The 24,627-nt window shown below is 32.2% G+C and overlaps 1 protein-coding gene across 1 annotated transcript in view; it reads right to left on the minus strand.

The window, feature by feature from the left end:
* Positions 1 to 24,627, minus strand: part of LOC105620698 (trafficking kinesin-binding protein milt) — a 44,303-nt gene that overhangs the window by 14,497 nt on the left and 5,179 nt on the right. Inside the window, exons 3-4 of the mRNA XM_012202188.1 lie at positions 18,603 to 18,707; positions 17,148 to 17,252 (exon numbers count right to left, since the gene is read on the minus strand). Of these exons, the coding sequence (XP_012057578.1) occupies positions 17,148 to 17,252; positions 18,603 to 18,707 (210 nt within the window). The remainder of the gene's footprint in view (positions 1 to 17,147; positions 17,253 to 18,602; positions 18,708 to 24,627) is intronic.

A 24,627-nucleotide genomic window follows, 5' to 3' on the forward strand; every position in this document is an offset into this window, starting at 1 on the left:
AAACCTGTTTTTTTAACAACTTATGATCAGTCACAATCTTATTTATCTATGTATATTGAGACAATCCATTCATAGTTCTTATATTTAAGACCATCTTAATATACCAATAGGACTTTGCGATTGACTTATTATATCTTAAGATGATCCCAAATATAAGAATCGACTTTGAATATCACAGCTGAATCGCGTATTAGTATTTTGAAACATTATCTAAGATTTTGAAATAAATTATTATTTTAATGTATATTTCATATCTTTTTTGATTAAATTATTTTCTGTAAAATACAAAATATAAAAAAAAATATTGAATTGAATTATAAACAGAAGTTTGAATGCAAATTGTAGATTTAAAGTAGATTTAAGACAGATGCAATAAAAACGAAAACGGAATGACATTAGAGGGAAGCTGCATTTAGAAAGCGATGTGACGGTCTGACCTTTCTACAAATAAACCAATTCAACGGTTTATTGCATTGCTGTATTGATGTGAACAATACAATAAATATCTGTCATCGAGCTAGTGGCGCAAAAACGAATATAGGTAAAAGAATAGAATAGTGTATAAATATAAAACGTTAGCCGAATTTCAACGGGTGTCACTATATCTCGCAAATGCGGGGTTTACGTGGCTAGTAATATAATATAAAAAATTAATTCTCCACTTAATAAAAAATTTCAGAAATGATGCAACACCTGGACATCAGAACGGAAACATGTCCATCCCAGCCGAGGGATCTCTCAAGACTAAAATGCGATACTCAATTATATCATAATCGTGGAAATCTTCCAATTACGAGATAAGAATGAGAAGAATAACGTTACGGATTAACTTATCAAGTCAGGATCAATAATGCCATCTATTGTGCATGTTGTATCCTGTACGATGGCAAATGTACGATGGCAAAATTGCCTCGCGGAAGCTGAGCGCACGTAAACGCATGTTTGAAAGTAGCGCAAGGAAGTGACGTCTCCCGCTGCATCAGTGGGATAACGCACCGTAGAAATCCATGTTTTCACGGCCGATGCTGGCTCTCCTTGAAAGTCGCGCGAATCCGATCGGTCGTTCGAGCGTGTCGAATAATTTTGTGCGCGAAGCGTTACATTTCTTTCGAAGTGCGCTAACACCGATAGTTCGAGGTCACCACGAGGTTGAATTTTCGTACGGTATCTCGCAGGCGGCAATACAAGATACGATGAATTCGCTTGTATACGTGAGAAATACCACGGAGACATGTATTTTTTCTTTTTCGTAATAGCTTCGTCGTCAAACGACTTTCCAGGAAAACAACTTTTCTCGCCAGGCAGCAGATTAACATTTTTCATATTTAATTGACTGCTGTTTCTACTAGCTCTTTCTAAAATGGCAAATAAAAAGAGAAATATTACTTGCTAATGAATGTAAACGAAGTTACAAAATATCTCAAGAATTATGAGGTCGAGAAAAAAGTGTAAATAATATATCTTAATTTGCAAAGATTTATACTAATTGTGAAACAAAATTACTTGTCAAAATCTTGGCAAAATCAAAAGAAAGATATAAATATTATTCTGCATTAATGTATCTTCGCGCTAAAACTTAACTTTCTGATATTCATATTTTTACATTTTATTGACATACTTAGAAGTATCTCAAATTACGTTTCGAAATCATGTTTTAAAGAGGTATTTGAAATATTTCCAGCGGCAAAATAAATGTAAATAAACTTCTCGGCTACGCAAGATCACACACTACAATTAAGGTGCCAAGCGACAGGTGTCAAGGAACTCGCACTACATGATTCGCGTGCAAAATGCCATGTAAGAAGTTAATTGTGAGAAGAGATAAAAAGATAGATAGACGGGCATAAATGTACGAGTTCACGAATTTCCCATGACCAGAGAACCGGAAAGGTGAAGCGTAAAGATATGATAATGCTTTGTTAACTGTAAATTTTTGTTAGCTGCACCTCTATTAAGTGCGATATAAAATGTCATTGATGCGAGCGATCGAATTTTACCGCTCCTTAATTGACGTAATTGAAATAATTGCGTAATTGAAAGAATATGCGTTGATATAAAGTGATTAAAACTAAATAAGTAAGTTTAGTAAGCCCTTTTATTTTTGCAAAAAAGTATCTTCCATGAAATTATCATTCATTTCACTATCGTGAATAAATATTAAACATGAAGATCATTTTTGCATATTCAAAAATAAAAAATTAAATTAACAAAATTCTATTGGTTTAAACTTATGTTTAAAGTTATATATTAAAAAAAAGGAGTAAAAAAAAGGAGTAAAAAAAAGGAGTTTTAAAAGGCTAATAACATGATGATTAATCAATTTATCATGTATTTTAAAATTAATTTGTTACTATATTGTTATAGGTAAATCTAGAAAACATATCTATTCCCATAAACCATCGTATAAAGTGCCGTTAAAATTGCTCGACTGTAATCACGTGTGAGGGTCTCTTCGGCCTTTCATCCTTAACAAGTGATATCCTACGTTGTGCTGCGATATCCTTTAACCATTTACCATAGGAAAACACCGTTATCTGTAGCATGCACCTCGATTACTTGCGGTTCTTTATCACATGCGCTTTGAGATCGCTGCTCTCGACGATCCCAATGATCCACGCCTGCTTGTGCTCAATCTTCTCCAGATACTTGTAATAAGCGATCGTTTGTTCTCGTAGTAACATTAACAGCATCTTCCAATATCTCGGGCATCTTGCCCTGCAGAAGCGGCAACTTGTTCCCCGTAATCTTCGCGATCGCGCATATCCTTGCGATCATCGGCATATTATGTAAAGCACACGTTGTTCGTCTGTCGTTCGGATGTCGCTCTAGGACATCCGTGTGATCCAGGACACCACAAGGCCCCACCTCACATGCGGCGTAAGCCACATACTGATTCAAGCATTGATTAATGAGTTATGTACGTTCTCTAATGTTTACCTTCACGTGCTAAGATCAAGGATGAAGTAATTGCGTAATGGACGATTGGATATTAATTTTAATTAATAGGCAATAATACACTATTAAATTATGAATAATGCTTATGATTAATCAAACTGATTCACACATCATAATATAAATTTTGTAATAAGACTTTGCACCCTGATAAAATATCTATTCATCCTTCTAACTATATCTCTATTTACATTTATAAATTTTTTTTTGAGATAATATCTTTTTTCCTAGACTTTAATCTTATAATTAGTTCCAATTACGATATTGTTTGTACATGTTGTGCTAAGAAGGCGGCTATTTTATTTTGTACATATAAATTTATATGTACAAGTTTATATATACTTACATATAGGATCTTTCATATTAAACAGATATTATCATCAAATGTCAGCTATATGTATTAAAAATAATTAATACTTTAATTTTTTTGTTTTTCGTATAAAGTCAAAAGCCGCCTTCTTCATTTTTGTGCATATCATTATTTAAACCATAATAAAGGGAAAAGGAAAAATTATGAAACATATATTTTATGTATAAAAACTTCAACTTGGATATAATACAATTTTTTAAATGTCAAGAAACGTGGTAACATCTCGAACCATTTTATCGATAAGTACATCGCTAATGTATATCTTGTTGTGAGCGAAACGCTACAACGTATCCTTGAGAAAAATAAGAACGTTTTTCTCGAAATAAATTGTTTTTTTTATGTATCCGTGTCGGAAGATGCGGATATTGAGGATATATACGGTAAGAAATCTACAGAAATTCCAATATACATTGTCAAGATTGGAACTCTATATATTCATATGTTATATACACTACGGATAGATTTTCCTCAGTACTGACAGTGTACATAAAACAGAGATTCGAATATACTAGATTCTTCAATAAAAAATGTGTAATATATCATGACATACGACGAGCATTAAAACTATAATCAATCACTGAGAAAAATTTCTGATTGAAAATGAACCAAAAGATACTGATCACGTCAAACAGAATTCTGGTTACTTCAAATAGAATTATAACAGATTCAAATCAGAAAATTCTGATTTGTCCTCAACTAGATTCTTTTCCCAATGATAGATTAGTTATATAATCCGAATTAGTATTTACCTCTATTCAACAGCAGAGTCCGAATAACCCTTATATAGATCTTGCCGTGTTTGGTTCGCGCCACGTGGAAGAGGAAGTCCGAGAGATTACCATCGCCCTCGTGGATGTCCGTCCTCTCAGCGAGGACCTCTCGGAGCGTCGCGACGCGTTCCTCCGGCGTGCTCTCGTCGGGCGGACCGAGTCTCCTCTCGAGATACTCGACCACCCCGATGTCCTCCCAGAATTGTGGTAGATTAGATGCATTCTCTCGCAACGAAGTATTCAATATCGTCCGTGTGCTACCAGAATCAACGAGATCGCTTCCACTTACACCAAGACCGGCGTACGAAACGTCTAACGCGAGACTATCGAAAGTGTGAGTGATAATAGAATTGACATTTCTTCCTTTCGAAGTCGACGGGATAGCTTCATCTTGCTGATAAATAGGCGAATGTAGAGGACTCGGGGATGCGTCGCTATTCGCGCGAAGGGGAGTCGAGCTATTCATGACCTTTACATGATCCTGCTCACGAAAGTTGGGTATTGCAAGCTCTCTTGAATAGCAAGCTCAATGCGAAATGGAAGTTTTCTTAATTAATCTTTCAATCTTGCCACCTTGATATCTTTTATCACTCCATTAATCTTTTTAATGTCGTCTCATGACATATTATTCAATATATTTATGTCCAAAAAGTATAATCGCTGATACATTTTCTTTAATCGTCGTTTTTTAATTTTCGTATTTTACACTATTGTTTATAATCAGATATATTCTTTTTCTGGACAATGTCGAGAGTTAATAATTCAGCTTGCGTTCGTGTGATAATAAAATTTTTTATATTTCCGAAAATTTCCGCTTATTGTTCGATATGTATTATCGTATTCCACAGGTATTAATATTATTGTTATTATTATTATTATTATTATTATATCGAGAAAACAGTTTTAATCTCTCAATGACACATAAGAACTTATCCTGGAATCCACACAAATATGTATACGTATAACATAAATTGCACTTTCCTCTAATAACTATTGCACTTTTTAATCGTTGGTGCTGGCGGTTGCTTAACTCGATCGCGAATCAGGAAATGCAATGATTTATGGCATGTCAGTTGTTTTTCTTTCCGGGAACTATCAAAAATTAAAAGAAATACGTTCTAAATTCCGCGATGATACTTAAAAAAAGGAATATTCTAAACAAATATAAAATATAAAGGAAAAATATAAAGGAAACAGTAAGAATTAATTTTTAAATGTATAGATAAATCGACATTGTTAAAATATAAATATTTAGAAAAATATGTAAATTTAATTCAAAAATCTAAAGGAAAACATAAAGAACAAATAAGAGAAACACGTAATTAGTGAAGCGCAAATTAAATCATATATTCAAAATTTAATTTTGTGCTCCACTAACTATGTTTAACTCTCACTTGCCTTTTAAATAGTTGGAATATCAAAAGAGCCCTATATATAATTATTATATATAGAATTCTTGTATATTGTATGTATCCTTTAAATTTTATTAACAAGATTTTATCAATAAGAATGTAGTAAATGTGAAATTCTTTATCATATATAATCTTTTTATTTCATAATTAAAATGTTTCTTCGAAAACTTTAAGATATTTAATGTTTGAGATACGTGACGCCGTCATGCGTAATGCGATAAGACTAAATGTTTGCTCAATTTATGAGGATTAATCAGAACGAATTAGAAATTCGTTCAATAAGCAATACGAGCAATTAATGATTGTTTACAAATCTAATATATGGTCGGAAGTTGGTCATGAGGAAACGAATAAGCTTAATAGCGAAAGCCCTCTTCTCAAAGGACGCTAATAAAGACATCAATTCATGAATTAAGAATGTCTATAATTCAATTTGTATAACAAAATCAAACTTGATTTATTAAATAATACATTGATTATACTACGCGAGCGGTATAGTTTGTAGCGTTACTGCAATGATATCGTCTATCGAAATAGCAAGTAGGTAAGAAAGAAAGATTCTCTTGGCTGCATTGACAAACGTAAAACGAAGCAAACTCGAGTTTATCAAATCGGAACATCGCACTTTAGATAATCGGAGTTATCTCGAGTTACTGATTGAAGTTGTACGCGGAATGTATCAAGGTCTATGCATGTCGAAAAATACTCATTCGGGTTAGTCTAATGGTCCAAGCTCTGAGAAATCTTTTTAATAATCGATTATTCTAGTATTTAATTCAAAGCAAAAACTACGAGCATACATATGGCACGTTAAAGATATTTTTAAAATATTCTTTATTTTCATTTAAATTTAAATCATTTTACTCCGATTATGTATTTACTCTACTTTCAGTTTAGGACTGTTTTATAAAACCAACAAATAATTGAGCAGTTTGCTTGAAATTACGAATGAATTAGAAATTCACATAAAAATATTATTAGACATCAAAACCCTACGGAAAGAACGATCTTACCAAAGTATTTAAAAATTTAGCTGGCAACAGATCTGAAAATAATTTTGTTGAACTATTCAAATAATTATGTAAGATGCTCAAACTGGTTATTAGAATGTCAAAACTTTCTGCATTGCTCGTCATGCTTTAGGTTCCGACATAATTATTTTGACGGTCTAATAAATTATTTGGTCTAATAAAATTATTTTCAGATCTGTATCTAACTAATTTTTTAGATACTTCGATAAAATTGTTCTTTCGACCGTTTGACCGAGTATGGTCTTCTTCGCTTACTTGTATTAAATTATTTTCGATTACTAAAGAAAATTCTTGCTCTGTCTTTCTACATCAAATGTAAAGTAGCAACCAATCTTATAATCGAGATAATTTATGTTTTTCTAAAAACATCAAATAATTACATGATATAAAATAATTCGCAATTGGAAAGATCTCGTTAATATTCGTGAAAGTAAAGAAGTTCCGAGCATTAGCGACCGAACGGATGTACTTAAAAAATACAATTGCAAAGAGAAATAAGCATTATATATTCGACCGAGTGTACTCGGTAATGAATGATATCAGGCGATTTCTTTTTGCTTAAATAATTTTTGGCTTGGAAGATCGATCGCCCTAAATCGACAAGATCGTCTCGTTTCGGCGCTTTCGCCGCTTGAAGGCATCAGTTTTCGATAATAAATTTATTTCCGAAACGATTTCACTGCGCAACGCACGAATTCATGGACAGAAAAAAAGCACGAAGGGGAGGACACGAACACTTTCAAGGCGGATGCTGCACTGAATGAAATTATGCAAACAAGCCCGGTGTGTACGCGATTAAAGTAAAAATAACAGTGTGAAAAAGTTATTGCCATCACCAGGTTAAAATTTTATCTCAGATAAACTTCATGCATTTCCATGCTATTGTCATAGATGAACGGACTGATTATTGCAAATGATATGCTATTAATTAACGCTGTGTAATAATCATTATCGTCACATTCCATTGCGCATTCCATTTATTGGAAAAAGAATCAAGTTGCATTAATTGAATTGAAAATGAATAAATTAAAATTTTCTGGTTGGAATTTATTAAATTCTAGTTGAGATAAGAATCAGAATTCTGATTGATATCAAAATGATATCTTCTAGTTTGTTTTCAATCAGAAATTTTTCTTAATGCAATAATTAACCGAGCAATAATTTAGAAAGTTAAAAAAATGCGAAGGACGAAATCAGCGCCCGTTCTAACCGATATATAGAATATTCATGCACGGAGAAAATTTATTCTCTACGTACTTAGTAAAAGTATGTCTATGAACGATAGGTCAACGGTATAGGTTCAACAGCATTCTAAAGATAGTTTTGAATGATGTAGTCTTGACAATACTCTAGATACAACAGATAGCTTGAACAACTGTTTATACAGGTATTAAAGTGGAGCACCGAGAAGTTATAAAAGAATAATTACAAAGATATAATATATGTGGAGACGTGAACAAAGAACGCACAGCTGGTGATTTTGATCGCATTCCGTATAGATGTATCATGCGACAAAATTTTTAAGCTGCATAAATCGTGATCGCAGATCATAAATCGTGAATGATTGAATTGCTGATAATGATTTCTTACATTAAAAAATAAACAACGATAAGTGCAGGATATCACGCGACAAAAATTCTCTAACGAGACGTACAAAAATAAAAGATAAAAAAAATAGAACATTTCTCGATACATCGCATAATTTTCTGATAAACAGTGCAGATAAAAAGTTACAATTATATTGATTACAACAGAAACATTAATAAAGATTACAACTGCAACGATCCTTTGCGCATAAAATTATTTCTCGAAAATATTTTGTTTATTTTCTTATTTGATCTAATCTAGTAGATTAAATATCAACTATATCATTTTTAGAAAGAGTTTTTATGAGGATCTATAAAATACTGTTTATAATCGTGTACTGAGTTTTCGAGTGTTTAAAGAATTGCAAAACATTGTGTTCATAACTCAATGTAGATCCGAAAAATCAATAAGAGACTTAAGAGACAATTAACACCAAATAAATTGAAAAAAACAAATGCAAACATTAATAAATATTTATATGTCAGATCATAATTTAGGAGATATACTTTTTGGTTCAAGTACTTTTTTTTGAGATTTATAATGAATAGCATGCAATACCGTCTTTCAGTACGCGTGACAATGATAATACAAATGTAAATACACAGATCTTATGACTGACGATTGTTAGTACAATCAACTAGCATTATTTCATGATGTGACATTATATCTCGAAAGAAAATATATTCGACGCGCTTGCATCAAGATTTGTTATTTTATTTATTATTCTACGTTCATTAAATAACGCAATTATTTCAATTCTAAAGCAACAATTCCAATTTTCAGAATATCATTATTCATATCCACGGAATGATACTTAATGATGATTAATTAAAATTAAAAAAAAAATAAATACAAATGCGTTATTTTGATTGATTTAACATTGTATCTTGAAGAAAATTAAATTCGTTAAAGTTTTATCAATTTTAACGCAATTCCTATTTTTAGAATATATTCATATCTACACTTGTGGGATTTGACACTTGAAATAAAAATCTGAAAATAAAAATAGAAAACACGTTATTTGAAATGATTTTAATACAGTTTTAATTTTCAGAACATATTCATAAAGATTAATATTCGAAATTAAAGTTTGAAAATAAATACGAGAAAAGATAAAAATATTTAGCAATTTTTTTACACAAACGCATCGAATATGTATCTTTTTAAATGCTAGAGACTGTATTTAATTATGTTTGGATTCAGATTAAATTGAAAAGATTAAAATTGATCGAGATATTCAGATCGAAGATATTCAGAGCTTCGACCGGTTTGCGGTCATTTGTACTTCCGTTTGTGCAGTATCGGACGTGAATGGTATTGATTTTAATCGCGAATTGATATGCAACGTTAATTATGCATTGCAACCAGCAAGAAGCGGCGAGAAAAAAAATAATTTCTTGTGTAACGGTATAAAAATACTTAATTTTTCGCTGTGATCGCTGATGCGAGAGGAATGCTATTTAACATCTAACGGCTGCTTTGCGCGAGTGGATCAATTGTGTTCTATTAATAACCACCATTGTATAGAAAAAGTAAAAAAACAATCAGAAATCGTGTCTCTGCGCACGAATTTTACGCAACTCCCTTGAAAGAGACGAGTACTGTGGGGTAGAGGGTAAAGTTAAGTCATCCCTCGAGACTTTCAAGGCCGCGAGGAAAAGACGGGACAGAAATAGTGCTTACTTCACGGAGAATCGCATCGCTCGAAACTGTACGAGTGAAAGATCATCGTCTTCTCCCTTTCGTATTTTCAGAGACGACTGCAAAGGTCATTATCCGGCAATCTGTGATTCGTCCCATGCAGGAATAGGTATAATTTATGTAGATTTTTGAAAAATGAAGACCAATTATTATTATCTGGAAACTTTTTTCATGAAACTTTTAGCCAACGTCTCACAAGATAAAATAATAATAAATAACTAATTTGATTGAAATCACTTTTCTTGAATATTTTCGTGAATAGTATGAGATCCTTTAATATAATATCGACTTCTTCATAAAAAGTAAGAAATTGTTTTCTATGTAAAACGATTTGTCGATAATTATTTTCAGTGAATGGCGACATCCATACATATGACTCGTATAGATTAAGTTTAATCTTGGTTTAATTAACTCTTTATACTTTTCTAATTATTAAAACTAGAAAAAGATAAAAAGGAAGTTAAATCAAGATTAAAGTTAATTTGTATTAGTAGAAACGAGTAATTCCATCACAAAAGTAAAACCTCAAATCAATTACATTGTAAAAATCTGTAAAAATTTAGAGAACGTATATAAAACGGATTATTAATCATTCACCAATTATTCAACATACGCGATAATATTCTTTTTTCCTTTTCTATCGCACGATCAGCACAGCAAACGGATTTCATGACATTTTGTTTGCCTCACACTGTTTATTATCACGAATAACCCGGCGCGATAATTTGTTTTCGAGATACGTACGAGATGCGTAGGTGAGAAGAGCGCGGATTCGATCCGTTCACGGCCAACTTCCTGCTGCTTCTGCAGCGACCTAACCTAGGCGTGCCGGATATTTGCGATCGAGTTATGCTCCGAACCGGGAACTCCAACTGTCGTTCGTGCAGAGATAACCGTCGCAGTGTCAACGGTATTCGAATGTCGAGCAAAGGTCGCTGAGACGCGACTCATCTCGCTAAGGAGGGACGTTCCCTCATTGCGGAGAAAAATCTTGCAGAATCCGGACACGGGCGGCGACTACCAGCTCGGTCCTGGCGCATGCCCGACGTTGTAGTTACGTACCGTGGACTGAAAGAAGCAGTATTTTTCGTCACCGAACGTCTTCGTGTAGACGAAAGCTATACGGATCGCCGCCGCGCGTTTAACCTCGCGAGAGCGGGCGTGAACGCGTGGCGCGAATAAGCGATAAGCACGCGACGGACAACATGACACGAAACGAAACGAACGTCGCGGCTGTACGAGCGTGACTGAGCCACACATCGTGGAACGAACCGCGCGAAACGGCCGACCCGCCGACCGGCGAGCGTTCGTTTTGAAGTTGGCTCCGCTACGCGATTGGTCGAACGACCGAACCGCTTCTACCCGCGCGAGTGCGTTGAACGCACTGCGCCGGAAGGATAGCGAGCGAGTGAGCGAGGAAAGCTCGATAACGAGGAAGTTGTTCTCATTGACGGGCCGATGCGACAATTTTCGATAAACTGAGAGCTTGTCAACGTCATGTTCGAGATGCGCTCAATGTACTGTGCTTCGATATGAATATTAGAAATATGAAATTTAACACTGCAGTTTTCTGCTGAGTTAAGCCAGTTAAAATAAAGATTGAGATTGAATTGACCTAAAATAGCAAAAATTGAGATTGAGATTGAATTGACCTAAAATAGCAAAAATTGAAATTGAGATTGAATTTAACCTAAAAAAATAAAATTCACTAAACTTGATATTGGTTTTCTTGCATTTGGTTAGTTATTTTCAATTTCAATCTCAATCTTTAGTCTGATAGAAATAACTTGTGCCCGTTTCTATCTGTGGATTAACTTTAATCTCGGTTCAACTTATTCTTCATCTTTTTCTTATTCTTAAAACTAGAAAAAGATAAAGAGTTAATTGAACTGCATTCAACTTTAATCTCAATGGTAGAAACGAGCATTAGTGATACTTAGGAAAACGTAAATAATAAAACGCAAGCAGTAAGCAAATCAATTTTTTTATTTGCTATTGCTCGCGTTACGTTCTTGATTGTGATTGGTAGTCCATTTGCTTATTATTTACGGTTTATTATTTATTGTTTTTCTATTATTAGTTTTTAAACTCGTATTGGTCTACAATGATATATAATTTTTCAAATATTCGAATCTCTATATAACTATAATAGTTTATAATAAAATATTATTTTAAACATACACATGTTTTTTTTTATAGATCTTTATAGATGCTGAAAACAATACGATGCAAACCAAATTTCACTAACATCAGTTTCAGAAATAATTGAGGTTTAATGTACAAAAATGGCATTTTTGCATCTTCTGAAAATCACCTGGAATGTAAATTAAACATACGAGTAAATATGTGCGCAATGCAGAGAAAACGGCAAATTAACGTGACGTGACGTGAGAAGAATTAGATCAAGGATATTGTGTTGTTGCAATGACTATTCAACAGTATATCGTCTTTAACTTTATGAATGGATTTATTTTGTAACACCCTCGAGATGCCCAATATTTATTTTCAAAATATTTTATACACGTATACATTATCAAGATCATTTTTATTTATACATATTTAGATATTTTATTTTAACAAGCACTATCTCTCCCTCCCATGTATTTATTTTAAAATATTACATATATTATTTTTAATTTATTATACATATATATTATACGTGTGTGTATATATATATATATATATATATATATATTGTATATATATATATATATATTGTATATTAGTTATTTTTTATTTATATTTATAGATATTTTAACCAACATTTTCTTAGCATTCTCCTCTCAGAAATAATAATAATGTACTATTTTCAACTGTAAAAAATTATGTAAAACTTTGTTCATATGACAAAATGAAACTTATTTCAGACAAGTCATTCATTAAGTCAGACAAGTCTGACATTCCTAGTCAAGATTGATTTATGTTTTGTAATAGGCGATAATTCTTTGATATTTCATGGCTAGTAAAAGGATTGAGAATTATTTCGTCAAATTGTCTGATCGTCGAGGGTAAACAAGGAAATATGAAACGCTAGTAAATCGTCCGACATTTTCAAGATACCTACTGCGAGAGCGCTTAGAAGATATTCCTTGAGAAAGCAATGCTCTTTGTGGGATGATCAACAGACAGCTACGATTCTTTAAAGTGCGAAATGGCATTTGCAATCTTTGTTCGTGAGATACCGTTTCTATTTGTTAGTTGTTCAATATGAACTAGTGAAAGTTAATATTTTGCATTTTATTTTATACCTAAATACTTCATATGAAATCCTAAATAGATCTTGCAATCTAATAGATTTGCGTAAACAATTTGTAAAATTTTTAGATTAAATCTTCTGAAATATAGTTATATTTGCATATAGTTATATTTTATAATTAATACTTTATGATACTTGAGAAATATTGTGTTGTGCAATCAATGGTTCATATAAAGTTCTACAACAATCTGTGAATAAAATACAAACCTTTTTTGTATTAGAAATAAAACGTGAAAAGAAAATTATCAAAAGAATATTATCTCCGAATCGGTTCTATTTCCATTTAATAATTTAGTTTTGTAAATGACATCTTGTCTTTCATGCGATCTAATGAAGATCCACTGTTTCTATGAAGAAAACATAATAAAGAACCCGAAATCGATTTTCTCCTATTATTGAAAAAATATGTAAAAATCATAAAATATTTTCACGGTTAAGGCGCAAATAATTGAATAAAATCATTAACCGTAACAAATGTACAAACATTTTCTTATATCTTCGATGTCGCGGGATCGCAAAGTTTATTTGATTTCCTCGTTTCTTATTCAGTCGATGAGAAAAGCAGCGTCTCGAATCGCTCAAAGAGATAACAGAAAAGATAGAACAGCGATTGAACGACAAACTAGTGAACACTTTCTACGTCGGGTGCGATGAAAGGTTGAATGGAGAAATCATGAGCGACGCCAGAAAACAAGAATGAGGGAATCGCCGTGAGAACCGAAAAAAAGGAGGAACTTTGTTTATCATTCTTTCTGGTCCGGTGAAATTTCACCGTTTTGCATGGTTCAAGGAAAAGGTGAAGAGACAACGCAAAATAAACCGAGAAAAGTGGAGCGGTTAGAGAGGATGCATCCTATGCGTTACGGATAACAATGCAATCTCGGGCGCGTCCCACCCGCGCGACTGTGAGAGGATTCTCATTATTACTTCTCGGACGCAATACGGAAAACGGTGATTAGTTGTGCAAATGGACAAACGGAGCAGCCTCCGGCAGTAACATAACTATGTCCGATATGGGAATAAGAGAGAAAGATAGAAATTCAAATCATGACATAAGATCATTCGAAGATATGCGAAGAGACTTCTCGCAACGATAAAACGCGAATACTATATGAATAGAATACTATATGAATAGAATATTGTTTCCGCAGTCATTAACTTTGAGAATTAATTTAAAGAATATATTCACTGTTAATAATCTCTTAATTGACTTCAACAGATTAGTTATACAGTTGAAATCTGTTGAAGTTGAATAAATAATAAAATAATTCATTTTATTTATCTTATTTATGAGATCTTTGCATAAACGAGTCATATATAAATAATTTCATATAAATAATTAATGGATAAATTATTGGAAGGAAATATACTTATTAAAATTAATAAAAACGTTTAATAAAATTTATAAAGATTATTCTATAAATCATTTGCACGTTGCACAAGCAACGTGCAGACAATTATTTCCTTCGATTATACAAATAGAAGAGCTCAGGCATGTTTTTGTGTTTTCTTTTTTTATTAATTGGTATATTGTTACTTCTTGAACATTTATTTTAAAGTAGTCCGCGTGATTACGCACATTTGTCATAAATATATGCATAGGCAATTATCTTTACAAAACAATGAAAAAACTTATTTATTATACGAGAGAATGAACATAATTCATTATAAAATCTGTAACACGTCGTACTATGTTACTTTGTACATGTGTGCTCTTACGTGTCCAATTAATATTGTGTTCTTTCACGATTCGAGAAATCTAAATTACGCTAGCAAAATGTGCGTTCAACATGTCGATGAAAGGACCACACATAATTGTATGGAAAATTGGATAAGATGAGTTGATTTTCACATATGTTGCAGCTTATAATGTAAATAAACAAAAAATGTTATATATAATATATATAATTCAAATAATGAATAATTCTTGTAGTGTGTCAAAATGTAAAATTTACCTTTGATATACATTATAAATATTCATTATTTGAGCCATATGTACATAATTTTTGTATATAACATTTTTTTTCACCGCATTATAAGCTACAGCATGTGTAAAAACTAACTCTTTCACCGGAACCCAATTTTCTATATAATTAGTTTCGGAGTCCTTTAATAAAATAGTGCAAGCGAGATGGAGTGACGAAAAGCTCGACAATAGCGGTAGAGAGAAAAAAAGAGAACAGAATATTTTCATGTACCAATTATTAAATAGACTGGTACATCTTGGATGCATTTCTCACCCTATTTGTCGATAGTCATAAAAACGGTCGAGCTGACTGTACATAAATATCTTCCGTAAGAATCTGAAATGTTCCATATAAGTCAACGACATTTCTTGCATTTAGTGGTTCAAATTTTGTGTTATAATATTTCCTAATCTTAGGTGGTATTTTTCGCAATAAAATTATTTACAGCTTTTAAAATACTTATTAATATAAAATTCATAATTTCGCATAAATTAAGGGGGAAACAGGAGATTTGTATAGTTAAAGGCAAAATTTGCGAATTTATTTCAGAGAAAGAAATAAAATTTTCTGTTTAGAATTATATTTCAAATGTAGAAAATTAATTTGTAATATTATAAAATTTATTAAAAATATAGGAGTTTTTTATTATTGAAGATAGGCACTTGAAAATTTCAAATGTCACAATTTTGTAAGTCTTAAGGAAACATTTTACTGTTTTCTGGTCTAGTTTTCTTCAGGACTTTGTCCTAGATTGAAAATTAAAGTTAAAATAAATAATTAGGAAAATGTTACCACAAAATAGTAACATAAATAACGTGAACATTAGAATTTTACATTTACGTAGTTACCATTTTGTAATAATTTTCTAACAGTCTATTTTAGATTCAATCTGAAAAGCAAAATTAGATCAGGAAATAAAATTGCCCTTTTAGAAGCCATAAAATTTTGGAAAAATTTGGAATTTCAAATTTGTCTTCAATGACACAAAAATTCTTATTTTTAAATAAATTTTTTATTGTAAATCAACTTTCTATTAACTTTCTATTCAATATATTTTTAATAGAATAGTAACTAATACATCTGTATTTGTATTTATTTCTTTCCCTGAAATAAATTCGTAAATTTCGCCTTCAGTTTCACTATACAAACTTCCTGTTCCCCTTTAAGACGTGTAATATTTAAACGGAACACATAAACAATTCATATTGCGAAGAAAATAAATACGTGTAGAACAAAAGTCAAATTGTTGCCATTAAATCTCAAACGTTATTTTACAATGTACGGTACAATCGTACGTGATCATGTCGGATGTTACTACGCGATATTTAGAGCACATAAATGAAAATAAACGCATTGCTTCTTGAGACTACGGAAAATCAGTAATCAACACGTGAGATATCTTGTTAACGGCATGTGCTTTGCGAATTGTCGCCCAGCAAAACGAGTAATCATCTTTAAGCGAGAAAATTGTGCCAAGACATTTCCTTTTCCTTCAGTTTAAAAGAATTCTTCGCGAAATCTTTCATCGTGTCATTCTTCCTCGATATCCAAACAGCGCCTAGATATGTCCGCTATAACAATCTGTCACTTTTCTATCTCGTTTAGTAAGATGGATTTCCATGCGATGCGCGTCTCTGTGCACTTTCCACGCATCGCAGAATTACACTCGCACAAACAAATGGCAATGGCCATTGCGCTGCATAACATCGGCAACCGATGGTTTTCCATTGAGCGGTTTTGATTAGATTTACTCCGCTCGTTGCATTAATATCACGTTCTCTGACGTTTATGATTGAATCTTATTTCTATTTCCGTTTCTTTCTATACGTGGCGTTTCTTCAATCTCATTGTTATTGCATTATAATTGCGTTAATAAGACAGTGCAATTAAATTATAATTACGTATGTTAAACGCATCAATCAAAATCTTATTTTAATAATAACAAAAACTTCATTTCTATACAAGCTTTTTTATGAAGCATTGAAAAGATTGACTTATAACATTTGCAAATCCGGCCTCTCTTCGATTGAATTATTCAGCTTATATATGCGTACTATCTACTAAATAAAAAATTTACAAATAAATTGGAGGTTGTACTTACTAAAGTAGTTAAGAGTCTCCCGGATCTGATCCGGCGATAATTTCAAATCGACGTCCTCTGATTTGAGGGCAGGCGCTGGGATAAACCAATCGGCGTTCTCGTATCCTATAAATACAACACGCGACATAATGAAAAATAATCTTTTAAAAATCTTGCTATTAATATCACGCACGTGCACAAATCATCATCATAATTATCATCATCATCATCATCATCATCATCATCATCATCATCATCATCATCATCATCATCATCGACGGTCGTCGCACGATCCGAATTCGAGCAATCTAGATTACCCGTCTACTGAAACGGAGACTGCAAAAATGTGTTAAGCGCCTCGGTCTGCAAATTACTTTAAAGCATACTAATATATACTCGGGGCAACGTATTAACGTACTAATTAATGCGGTAATCGTATCCGTTTCGAAGACGGGTAACAAAAACGCCATTGCCTGCACGTTACAACTCGCGCAGAGCGCGGCTAAATGTACTGTTTCTAATTAGCCACAACCCCGTCGGGAACGCATCTTTTAGAGGCTTCGTTTTATTGAAGCGATATTGGGACACGCGATACGGGCCACCAAATTAATGGTTCACCATCTGGAACGTGCCACATTATTGCTTCTAGTTCAACGGCACTTGGCGAAAGATCACGCAAGTTCTTTATATTTCCCTACAATGTTCTTTATACTTTCACACTTCTCATGCTCTCTTTCTTTACAACATGCGATCGTACATAAAGTTCGTTGTTTACCTACTTTCGATACTATTAACTTATTTTTCTCATATTTTTATACCTACGATTGCAATATTACTTTTTACGGCGCTTTCCCTGCTTCGAATGACGCGTTGCAATTTCTTAATGTGACCCTTATGTTCGGTACTTCAGGGCTCCATAAAATGTTCATTTACAAAATGCATTTCTAGACAGTTACTGGACAGGCTTCCTCGGTTAATTAGAACGTAGGAAATTCGATCGGGCACACGTTGTGGTCTTCTCTACCTATATTGATTTTCAACACCCCACTTTCTCGATTATATCAAAGACGAGTCATTACAGTAAAAGTTTACAATCATCTATAGAACTACATCAATGTTTTTCTCCTCGCGGAAATTATGTTTAATACTCAAAGTAACTGCATATTGTCGATTTTATCAATTATTATCGAATATATGACTTATCAAACCGATCAAGTTTATCTGGCATCTGATAGACTTGTCGAGATTAGCATAGCTTTATTGACGGCTGTATTTTATCGTTGTCAATAAATTCTGAAATACAAATTCGATAATGTCTAGAATACAAATTGTGTAACGGAAAAAAAAAAAAAAAAAAAGAAGGAATTCAAGGTTTCTCCGATCGCAGCGAGCGGTCATGCATTTTTTCGTTTTGTATTAAGCATACATTTTACCTTTCACCTCATGTTTTCTTAAGAGACAGAAGCAGGAGCTCACCTTGGAATTGCGTTAAGGTGTCGGCCCGGAGACGATATCTCGGTATTTGTTCTTCTAGCAGGCTGATTATCTCGACTTCTGGCAATTCCTCGCCGCTGCATACATCTGCAACAATCAAGCGCAGCATCCACCGTGGCGTTACTAACAATAAGTGCGAAGGCGCGTTCATTATGCGCGCGCCATAAAACGCGGTTCCGCTTCGAGCATAATCGAGCGCGCGTGCTACGCATCATCTCGCGACTTGTTCTCTATATGTGGGAGCTCGACGTCAGGTGCGATGGGAATGTACGCATTGTGCGTATCCGCGTTAGGCGCATTTACGAAAGAAACAGGAAAAAAAATCGCGCCGTTTAATCGTTGACTTGTTCCGCATAAGTGCAAAAATTAGAATGATGACAGTGTGATCCAATAATAGCGTTGACACAACGTTTACATCAGTGATGCGCAATTTAAGTCATTTTCAGAAACAAGTAAAATCTTGTGAGTCGTATAATGTTTATTCTGTTCTCTTTTTTTAAAAGTGATACAACTCAACAAATTGGCTTTTGCATTATTATTATTATTAATCAGTCAAGTCAACATTACTCTATTAATCTCATCAAAAGTGAACTTAATTTTTAAAAAAATCGCCAAAATTGTTATAATTCAAAAAAATATTTATAGTTTTTCCCCTTTTCTGGGAACTTAATTTTTTGAATTGTTATACTTTTAAAGTAAGAGAATAATTTTATTAGTGAAATAAAATGGAAAATAGAAAATATGATATTTTCGACTATGAGACGGCCGACAAAAAATTTACAGGCAGACCACAAGTTGCGCATCATTGGTTTAAGTTATGAGAAATACTTAATACGCTTTACTAAACGGCAAAAATAGACGAATGCGATAAGATGGAATATATATATATATATATATATATATACATACATATACATTCGCGTTATGCGCATATAACTCATTTTCATGTGAAAATGAGAAGATGAGAGGCATGAAATTTCATGAAATAATATATTTTGTAAAATTACAGCGCACTTTATGCTTTTCAATCACCCTCTTCATCATTGTGCAACACGTTATCATGAAAATGCCTCTTTTACTGTTACTAAGATTATTACAAAGTTATTTTCTATCGCGCATTACGTTGCACGACCGCTTAAAATTTTCTACCCGCGATGTAAGACAAGAGTGCGTGACTTGAGTGACAAAAAGCGTTTGCTTGCGGTATAGCAGGAAATGTGGAGGAGGAGGAGGAGAGATTTGTGCGGCTTACCACAAATGAGAGACCCTTCAATGGTTGCATACCACATTAACATGTTTCATGCGAAGTGCATGTAACTACAGATCTTCGGAGTCGATCACCTTTTCAAGATACGATAAACTTCGAAGATGCTAATATTTATTTAGTAATTAGAAAATAAAAAATTTAACCAAACACTGTCACATCTATTTGATATCTTTGTAAACTAAAATTTAAATAAAATTTCATCTAATTTTAAGTAAAAAATTCATGTAATTTTGATGGAAATTTTTCACATCAAGTTGAGTTCGATGGAGATTATTAATCATCTTTACACCGTTAAATTCATTATGTCAAATTATATTCAAATTGAGTTATTTTTAATTATTTCTGCAAGTCGCTACTGTTCTCATTTATCGCTAATTTAATTAAAACAATTAAAATAAGCGATTAAAAAATTAAGCAACTTAATTCAAGAAAATATATTAATTTTGATTTAATTTTAATTATTTACTAAGAGTTAATATAAATGTTGTTTATTTTGAAATTAATCACACATATAAATTGATTTATATATTTTGACATATGGAAATTGAAAATTATTTAACACAAGAGATTGAGTGATAATTAGTTTGATATTTAATGATATTTAATTAGAGGTTTCAAATTTTTTTTAAATTACCTCTTAAATGTTGCCGAGAAATTTAAAGTTCACTGAAGATGGAACGTCATGCTCAACAGAATTACGCTTCCGGATTACTCAAGATTCATTCCAATTAGTGCGATCGACAGCAAAACTACTGACCTGACGTTGTACACAATTCTTAAGAGATCCTCGCACAGTAGTTATGTAGTGAACAGAACGCATCGTCGACCGAGAAAAATCACAGAACTTGGTGAGTTTTTCTCAGGAAAACGCGGCAACGCAATGTATGTAATGCCGGCTCAATTCTGCAACTGCTGATGCTGACTACACCGGGAAACAACGTGAGTCTTGGTTTCAGTGAACTTTGTACTCTTCAGAGAGTATAATTTTTCGTCCTATCCCTCTCTCGTGAGATAGAGATGACCCGCACGAGAAGAGTATCGCGCTCAATCGCGCTGCACGAACTCATCGTGAATTTAACATATAATCGCGATGATGCTTCAGATTAGCTGCGCCGATTGTTCAACGCGAGAATGCCGGTGTGCGCTTTTCGCGAAAAATTATGAATTTCCTAGATTCCATTAATGACGAAAAAAACAGTTAGATCGTCGTAACCAGTTCCCAACGTTCTTCGTTCGAATTGAATTGTGGAAACTAGATCGTGCAAGACTTGTACCCGGTAGATTTAAAGGTACCTAGTGCTATGCTACACCAATTATGACATGAAAAGAAGATATCATCGTTTAAGAAGTAAAAATAATTTTTGTGCATATGATTCAAATGATGATTCAGATGAGATTCGTATAAATAGATAAAACAGTCAATATTAACATTTTAATATAAATTTAATATAAACTAAATATTTAATTTAATATTAATTTTAATTTTACATCTACTATTTTATATCAATTTCGCGCGTTTATCATTATTTTACTGGAAAATATAAATTATGGAAATATAATTGTAATGGCTTGCCAATTGCCAAATCTTGACAGAGCTAAAATATTTTATGTATTTGTTGTAGTATATTTTCAAGCTAAATTTTGAAAAATTGGATGAATCTCATCTTGGTGAAACACTAAAGAATTTATAATAATAGAGCTTTAATTATCAAATAGAATTTTGTTAAATCTAATTTGTTTTGTGTTTAATTTTATGTCCATTTTAATTTTATTTAAACATTTTATGTCAACAATAATAAATGAAAAATCGAGAGATTCATAAGAAGAAGTCATATTCGATCAAAGCAAATCTTGATGCTTGATATATCTTGTGCGTTTATTGCTCGGTTATTACAATATTTTATTAAAAAACGTAAATTATAAAAATGATAAGGTAAATTTTATTGCTCATAAATCATTTTTTTTCTAAGTCAACTGCACAAATATTTCTATAAAGCTTAATAATGTTTAGTTTCTCGATATTTTTGCTATATAAAAAAACTTCGTTAGAGTCTTTTTTTAATTAAAAGATATAAATAAAAAGTGAGCTTCAGCTTTCGTTATCTGTTCCATTTATATCAAATATTACATAAATCTAAATCTTATTTTTATTGTTCCTAAATTAGATTGTAACTCGCTTTGACTTTTCCTCAAATGTTTATTGTACTATTGTGTGCAAAAGTTTTTTTTTTCAATATATATATATATATATATATAATGTATAAATGCGAGTATTGCGCTTGGTTACAAGCGTTTAATAAGTCTAAGAATGGTATTGATAGTCCATTTTTATTTTAAAATTGTTTTAAGCAATGTTTTAAGATGCTAATACAGTTCTCTGATTGGCTTATGACTTAATCTTAAGACTTAAGCCAGTCTCAAATATAAGAATTGATAATGGATACTAGCATAAATGATTATGTAAAGGTACGGACTAGTTATCACTGCAGAAATGATAAAAATACCATCAATGCAGAGCATGTGCTGCCACATATTGGCAATCGTGTGTAACAAGGTAAATCGTTAGTGCGCTTACTACAGAAGATAATACGTGCTAGTTGACATCAATACCTAATACGTTACCAACTGTGGATCGTATTAGTAAAGAGAAACAAAATGTAATACTATAAATTTTATCATACATACATGTAATATATTTCAATACTGTTTATATTTTCAACAGAGCCAGACAGAATGTAATCAGAATACATTACTTGTAAAATATGAATTATATTGTGTATGAATGTGTTTCAGCAAATGTTTTTATGAATTTAATTTTAAATCAAATGCTAATTTGATTTAATAAATTATTACTTCGTATACAATTAATAATTAACCGTCAACAACAATGGTAATTATTCATGCCCGGTTACTAAAAAACTATTTAATTCTTTCCGTAATTAAAAAAGATTAGATTCAATCTCTTTGTTACTTTTTTTACTTTTAAATTCTGCCAATGAAATAGCTTCATTTCAATCTTGTTTTCTGATCACGTATTACCACTTTGCATGCCAAACATGTAATACCGGAAAAAATAATCATTCGCGCGCGAAAAATACCATGAACGGATATCGTACCATCTCGCCACTTGCTTAACACAGTCTCACGTTTCTCAAGGATCTCTCTGAGCTTCGCTGGGCCCTTAGGCCTTCTCGCTTCCCTTGTGCTTAGGTACATAATCTTGTGTTCGGCGCTAGCCGAACTCTTCGCTCTTTCGTTCTCTTCATTAAGGCACCTTCTATCACTATCAACGAAATTCGCTGCCCACAAGATTCACAAAATTCGATTCACAAGATTCGAAACTCACAGATTACGTAAAATGAAACAAAACCATCACGGTGCATCAAATTGAACATTTTGCGAATTTATTGTCTGATAAAAAACTTGTATAATTAACTCCCGAGAAGACGATTTAATAATTTTACGATTTAATCAATGACAAACATAAATGTGTTCATAATTTTCGCTCTCTATTTCTTTTGCAAAATATACAAAAAACTTTATTTTCAAATTTTTTGTCTTTAGATAAAAATGAATATTTTGATAATAAATCTTTTATTTTTAAAATAAGTGTGAAATTTTTCACTCATCTTAAACATATATTAATTATAATTTTTTTATACAATAAAAAAAAGCGCAATTATCACTTTTCAAATTAATGCTATCAAATATTATAATACTATATAAATGGGAACATATGACCCAATAAATTATCGAAGTATGTTTGCGATATGTCGTTAATAAACGCTTTCATCTGTGAATTCTTTTTTATCCGGACAGCTGCGAAGAATTAAATTGTGTAACCCGTCTGCGTGCACCTTATCGTATGCACACAATTATAACGAAATTGCTAGTAAATGAGTTAAATGACACGGTCGTGCGTAGCGATTATATATGCTCCACTAATTACGTCGAATGATGAGTGACGCCCGGCGTCTTTTATTCTGGGTGATTACGCGAACACTCTTCGCGACCTATCATTAATGATGATGCGTTTGCGAACTCGGGAAAGACGTTCTTTTTAAGTCGCGAGCCACCGAAGAACTCCGTCGAACGTACGTCGCGATGGAGGAAAATAGCAGCGACAGTATAGCTGGAGCTTAGCCAATTTTGATTTCCGTGATCGGGTCATTTATCGAACAAAACTAATTTGAAAAGCTAAATTTCATTTCGCTTTAAAGAATTAAGTTTCAAAAACGTATGCTTCACAACAATGAATACGTAAAGCTCTCCTCTATTAAGCTTTAATTAATTTTTTAATGATTTTATGTATATAACTAATATCCTTTTTTCTGGAATCCTTAAATATATTTGAAAAAGTTATATTCTAAGATTAATCTTAATCTTATGGACTTTCTTATAATAATAATAACCATTAAATAATAAACCATTTTTTAAACTTTAAGTCTTAAGTCAAAAGAGAATTGCAATTATAATCGATTCTTTTTACATTCGACTGAAATTTGTCAATTTCTTACATCTTAAATATAAAGCTTAGGTAATCGCTTATTATAAAAAGCCAATTAGAATACTTATAACTTTTTCGATATTTTCAGTATTTAAATATTTAACAAGAAGATAATAATTTGTTAGAAAAAAAAGAAGAAAAAATTGTTCTGGATTAATCAGTTCTTAAAATGGAAATAAATATTTCAATTTCATTTTCATTTTTTTATCATATATTAAAAACAAAACAGAGAC

The sequence above is a fragment of the Atta cephalotes genome (genome assembly GCF_000143395.1).
Source record: "Atta cephalotes unplaced genomic scaffold scaffold00028, whole genome shotgun sequence".
Lineage (NCBI taxonomy): Eukaryota > Metazoa > Arthropoda > Insecta > Hymenoptera > Formicidae > Atta > Atta cephalotes.